This window comes from Miscanthus floridulus, chromosome 9, assembly GCF_019320115.1.
Source record: "Miscanthus floridulus cultivar M001 chromosome 9, ASM1932011v1, whole genome shotgun sequence".
NCBI classification, from domain to species: domain Eukaryota; kingdom Viridiplantae; phylum Streptophyta; class Magnoliopsida; order Poales; family Poaceae; genus Miscanthus; species Miscanthus floridulus.
In genome coordinates, this window is record NC_089588.1 from 44,379,796 (window position 1) to 44,385,922 (window position 6,127).

The 6,127-nt window shown below is 43.9% G+C and overlaps 2 protein-coding genes across 2 annotated transcripts; one reads left to right on the forward strand and one right to left on the reverse strand.

Moving 5' to 3' along the window:
• On the forward strand, positions 1–398 carry LOC136479767 (glycine-rich cell wall structural protein 1.8-like). Its single transcript, XM_066477521.1, has 2 exons — positions 1–350; positions 392–398. Exons 1-2 carry the CDS (start codon positions 1–3, stop codon positions 396–398), a joined length of 357 nt encoding a protein of 118 aa, XP_066333618.1.
• A 2,641-nt stretch (positions 399–3,039) lies between these two features.
• Positions 3,040–4,278, reverse strand: LOC136479769 (disease resistance protein RGA5-like). The gene is made up of 2 exons (XM_066477522.1): positions 4,082–4,278; positions 3,040–3,439 (listed from the first exon to the last, which is right to left on the reverse strand). The coding sequence occupies exons 1-2, from the start codon at positions 4,276–4,278 to the stop codon at positions 3,040–3,042; spliced, it is 597 nt and encodes a 198-aa protein (XP_066333619.1).
• Positions 4,279–6,127: the final 1,849 nt, after the last annotated feature.

A 6,127-nucleotide genomic window follows, 5' to 3' on the forward strand; every position in this document is an offset into this window, starting at 1 on the left:
ATGGCCGCGCCGAAGGGGAGGGACCAGCGCTGGTGGGGGGGGGGGTGCGCCGCCGGGAGGGCCGCGCCGCGCGGGGGAGGGCTGCCGCGCCGCCTGGGAGGGGGCGCGCGGCCGCCGGGGAGGGGCGCGCGGGCCGCCGTGGAGGGCGCGCGTGCCGGGGGAGGAGGAGGAGGGGATCCGCCGGGCGCGGGAGAGAGGGAGGGGAGGGGCGCGGGGGAGGGGGAGGGCGCGTGGGGGGATGCGCCGGCGGCCGGCCGGGCGACCGCGTCGACGGCGGAGGGCGGCCTGGGTGGCGCGGCGGGCGAGCGGGATTTTGGGGAGGGGAGGGCGGGCCGAGCGGATAAGGCGACGTTTTCCTTTTTTTTATTTTTTTCCCTTTGCCGACTGCCAGCATGTGACGCAGTCGGCAAAGGTCTATTATTTTTTTTTCAAAAAATTATTTTTTTTATTTTTTTTTAAAAATACTTTGCCGACTGCTCTGCTCCCTGGCAGTCGGCAAAGGTTATTTTTGATTTTTTTTCTCAAAAATTCTTTGCCGACTGCCATCCTCCCTGGCAGTCGGCAAAGGCTCTTTGCCAACTGCCACTGATGGCAGTCGGCAAAGAATTAATTTTTTTTTTCGATTTTCGATCCCAGTTTTTTTATGTTGCCTTGCTACAGTAAGTACATGATATATTCCAAGTTTGGGGTCATTTTGATTTATTTTGCTATATTCCGTAGATTTTTTCTGTTTCTTTGATTTTTTCCGATAGCTCCAGATTTGAACTGCAGGTACATGAAATAATGGAATCCGGCCATTCAGAAAATGATATTCATGATGTTTGGAGCATGTTGAGGCCGTGTGCGGGGCCTCGCGTGAAATTTCGACCGTGTTGGTGTCGGAACACGCCGAGCCACGCGCGTGAAAAGTGTTTTTAAATTTTATAAAATCGAAACGGAGTCCAAAAATGACGAAACTTGACGACGTGTCTTGTCATCGCATGCGGAGGCTGTGGTAAAAATTTGAGAAAGTTTCGAGCAAGTGGCGACGTCGGGTGGCTAAAACCTGACATCTCCACATGTGATAAGATGTCCAGGTTTTAGCCACCCGACATCGCCACTTGCTCGAAACTTTCTCAAATTTTTACCATATCCTCCGCATGCGATGACAAGACACGTCGTCAAGTTTCGTCATTTTCGGACTCCGTTTCGATTTTATAAAATTTAAAAACACTTTTCACGCGCGTGGCTCGGCGTGTTCCGACACCAACACGGTCGAAATTTCACGCGAGGCCCCGCACACGGCCTCAACATGCTCCAAACATCATGAATATCATTTTCTGAATGGCCGGATTCCATTATTTCATGTACCTGCAGTTCAAATCTGGAGCTGTCGGAAAAAATCAAAGAAACAGAAAAAATCTACGGAATATAGCAAAATAAATCAAAATGACCCCAAACTTGGAATATATCATGTACTTACTGTATCAAGGCAACACAAAAAACTGGGATCGAAAATCAAAAAAAATAAAAATTCTTTGCCGACTGCCAGGGAGGATGGCAGTTGGCAAAGCCTGCGCCTTTGCCGACTGCTGACGGAGTGGCAGTCGGCAAAGGTGACGGTGTGGATGGCGTCAATCATGGCCTGCCTTTGCCGACTGCAATTCTTTGCCAACTGCCTGGCAGTCGGCAAATCCAGGCAGTCGGCAAATCCTGCTTTGCCGACTACAGGAAATTCCAGTTGGCAAAGGGACCTCTTTGCCGAGTGTCGAAAAAAAACAGTTGGCAAATAAAATTGCAGTCGGCAAAGAGCCAGTTTCCTGTAGTGTGGGTAAACTTGCTAGGATATTTATTCCTTCCTTGCCTGCTTTACCACGGACAACAATGCTGAGTCGGGTCAGGTTGACTAGTGAGCTAATTTGAGGGCCCACCCTATTTAAGTTATGTGTATTAAGAGCAAGCATTTGAAGCGTTGGTGGAGTAGGGACACACGAAGCCATGAATGAACATGTGGCATCAGGATCACTCTGCGACACACGTAGTGCACTCGGCGACACATGTAGTTCTCGCAGGTGCCTGAACAGCCTAGATAGCGTTGAGATACATGCTTCCTTGTGATCCTTCGTATCCTTCATATCACGTAATCCAGTAGAGCAGGGCCAAACAATATTAAGTAATTTCAGATTGGTCAGATCACCGAGTCTTTGGATAAACTTTACAGATTGAATACCCAAATTGATCAATGATAGCTCTTCCAACGCCTGCAGACTTCCGATTCCATCGGGTAGGCGCACTGAGGCATGGACAAAAAGGCGCACCAACTTATGCAACTGGATAATACTTGCTGGTAGCTTTCCAAGAAATTGCCATCTCACATCTAGTGTCTCCAGATGTTGCAGCTTTTCTATATCTTCTGGAAGCATGATCTCCGAAAAATTGTTGTCTATCCTCAAGAACTTCAACTGACCTAAACTTTTGACATTTCCAAGAGAGCATTCACCAACATCACCTTCTATATTCAGCGCTCGCAAGACTTGGCTGTTTAAGAACTCTGTGGCATGCTTATTAACCAGAACTGAATTTGAGCCAAAGATATTGATGGATCGGATCTGAGCGCCATTTTTTATCATCTTGGCAATCTCTTCCACCTGGGAAGAAATATCTTTTTGGATGGATAGACGGCGAATCTTGTTTGAAGAAGAATTTTTAGAAAAACCATTACCATTCCATATAGTAACAAAGTTGTCCTCCACGACCTTTGATACAATGCACTCAAGTATGACATCATGAACTCTGCACTGTTTCACTGTTGCGCCGTGTCCCCCAACTTTGGTTGGCTGCACCAAACTTCTATTGATGAGCTCATTCAAGTAACTTCTCCCTAGCTGCTCCATACTTTCCCTGTCCTGTCCAGGAATCAGTCCTTCGGCTACCCATAGCAATATCAACTGTCGGCAATCAATGGGATAATCCTCTGGAAACACACTCAGATATAACAAACAGCTCTTTAGATAGTGAGGAAGGTCAACGTGACTCAGCAGCAGAATTCTTTTCATCTTATCAATGGGAGAATTTGTCAACTGCAGCAGCAATAGACCTCAATACATTGACCCAGACTTCCACTGCTTTGCTTCTGTTTGCTAATAAACCAGCTATACTGATTATGGCTAGTGGTAAGCCGCAACATTTCTTTAAAATATCATCGGATACTTTCCTCAAATCTGGGTCGCAATCATCACCGGACAAAAATAGCCTCTTAAAGAATAATCTTTGGGAGTCCGCATGACTAAGGGGCTTTGCTTGATACATTTGTGCAGCAATACCAGTACAACAAGATTTGGCTACTGCTTCAATGCGTGTTGTCGTTATAATTCTGCTTCCATTGTCATTGACAGGTAAGGCAGATCGTACAAGCTCCCATGCTGATACACTCCAGATATCATCAATCAAGATGAAGTACCTGCATACATTGGTTGTGGAATCATGTTATTAATTATGTAATGCAACCAAGAATTGAAGCGTATTCCAGTGAAGTTAAAGATGTCGGAGAAATGTAAGATGGATCGTAGTGCACACTTTTTTATCAGTAATTATTACACATGAGAAATACAGTCTGTAAACTACCATTATTTAAAAAATATGTTACAACCTCCAAAATGGTAAGTGCCGCATTAGAACACCTAGAGACCCACTCAAAAGACATGACGCATTCAGTTCAAAAACTGAGTTCCAAAATGAGATTTTTATGGATATTTAGAATTCTGGTCATATTTTCCAAGAAGTAATTTTACTGAATATGGATTAGATGGTGTAAAGTAAATTTTTTACCAAAATGATGCACAGTTGACTTGAGTTTGTTCATTGTTCCAACATCTTTAATGATGACATTTGATAGATATGCTGAGCCATTGAAGTATCTGAGGTAATTTTATGCTGTCAAGTTCATTAGGCCAGGAAAAAATGAATCATTTTTTAAAATTCCCAGAAAATTTCATAAATGGCCTAATAATTAGGTGAGCTCATGTGATGAACAAATATTGCACGACATTATTCTAGGTAGATGATCTGGTTAACTATTAGAAAAAGAAATAATATTGATTACCTCTTGTCCTTTAAGCATTCTTTCACTGTGCGGATGAGCTGCTCAACTGTCTCTAACATCTGTGGCTGGTCAAAATGTCTCTGGCTTATTTGAGACAATATATCTCTAAGAAGTTTCTTCATATCTAGAGTTTGTGATACAGACACAAAAGCCCGGCTATCAAAAGCAGCTTCAGTGATTTTGTGGTACACCTCCATGGCGAGAGTGGTCTTCCCCTGTCCACCTATCCCATAGATGGACACCACCTTGTGCTCCTTGTCTTCACATCTCAATAAGCTGATGATTTCCTCACGAGGACCATCGATTCCAACAAGATCCCTGGCCTCCTGAAAGAGTGCAGGTGCTCGAGGATCCAAGAGCGCAAATAGTGGGATTCCTTTTCCACGAAATCTCCTACACTTTATTTTATCTTTATTTATTCCTAAAGACACGATGTCCACTTTCCCTGTCTCATTCTCGTCTTTGTGCGATAGACCAATTTTTCTTTGTCGGCCATCTCGACTTGCAAGCGAAATTCTAGTTGCACTACAAACACACGCGCGGTGCCCTTGTCCGAGGTTACCAGCCTTCGCGATGGTTTTTATTTTTAGAAGATAAACACCGTATATGAATTCAAAGTACTAATACAGAGTTACAGACTGGTCTCAATTGTGCTACGGCTTTTGTCAAAACAATCACAACTGCATAAAATTTTTTGCGAGACAGTTCCCAAGAATTAACGGAGATGGACACACTAGAGTGTCAGCCTCTGTTAGTGCTTGCCCACCCAGGGATAAGCGACCGCCTCCGATAATGTTTAACAGAGACGGATGACTTAAGCGGACCGCCTCAGTTAAGGTCTATGAATGGAGGCAGACGCTGTAAGACAATTACATCTGTTAATCTATTAACCGAGGCGGACGTCGTTAGACAGCCGCTTCCATTAATAGACCATTAACGGAGGCGGTCGCGTTAACGTATCCGTCTCCATCTTCTTTCTCCACGAGCCTTCTCATTAATTTGGACGGGGTTTGAGCTCTAGAACTCCGAAAACACCACTTTTTAGGCGGAGGGGAAGTTTTGCTCTTGGATTCTTCAAGGATGAGACCGTAGGAGGGTGGTATGCGCTCTCACATCCTTTTTTGCACTATTTTTCAAGTTTTTTGTGATCTAGTCTAGATCTATGGTGGAGGAGAGAGAAACTAGATTTTGTTCTTTATTTTTATGGTTTTGTTTGTAATGCTTCTATATTTATGTTTGTGTGTGACAAAGAAGACAAGCTCTTTACATGCATAATGCAAGTTAATTATGTCTTCAAGTGTGTTTTTTGTGTTAATTATAGATTTTAATTAATGTTAGTTGTATGTAATATGCGATGAAATCCAGTGTACATAAGTCAATTATAGATTTTAATTAATGTTAGTTGTATGTATAATCTGCAATTTTAATTATAGATGGTTGCATTCAAAGATTCTGATGAAGCTCTATACATTTAGATGGAGTTTATTTACTGAAAGAGAAGATATATATACATGCATGCACCATCTCATTTTCATGCATCTTAATATATTATTTTTCTGCTATGTACAAGGTTAACTGCCATCATGGAAAGGTCAAAATGGATGTACCAGATATCGAGGACATCACACCCTTTCATACAAGAAGTGTCAAAGTTTGTTGACACTGCTCGAAAGCATGCTTTGAGTGTGAATCGGCAGGGAATCATATGTCGGGTGCTCTCACTGCAAGAACGGGCGTGTCTGGATGCTAGACGGCGGTGATGTCAAATCTCACTTGATCCGGTGAGGTCTCGTCCAGGGATACACGGTTTGGAAGTTTCACGGCGAAGGAGATGCGAGTGGTGCATCCTGAGTTACATCATTGTCAGAGCATGCATACCATAGTGGAGGAGCCTCGTCAGGGAGGCACGGCGTTGTTGGCAAGGATGATTTTGTCATGATGGATAATTTTGTCCAAGACACGGTCAACGACGGGGGTGATGATTATGAGGAGGAGGATAATGGTAGGCGGTTTTGGAGGACCGCAAGGATGCGAAGTTCTTTGAGG

Bases quoted from the DNA above. Each gene is read 5' to 3' on its own strand.
- LOC136479767 (XM_066477521.1), top strand. From the start codon at position 1: ATGGCCGCGCCGAAGGGGAGGGACCAGCGCTGGTGGGGGGGGGGGTGC.
- LOC136479769 (XM_066477522.1), bottom strand. From the start codon at position 4,278: ATGGAGGTGTACCACAAAATCACTGAAGCTGCTTTTGATAGCCGGGCT. The intron at 3,440-4,081 runs GTAATCAATATT...CAATGTATGCAG, and splicing joins GAATGCTTAAAGGACAAGAG to GTACTTCATCTTGATTGATG.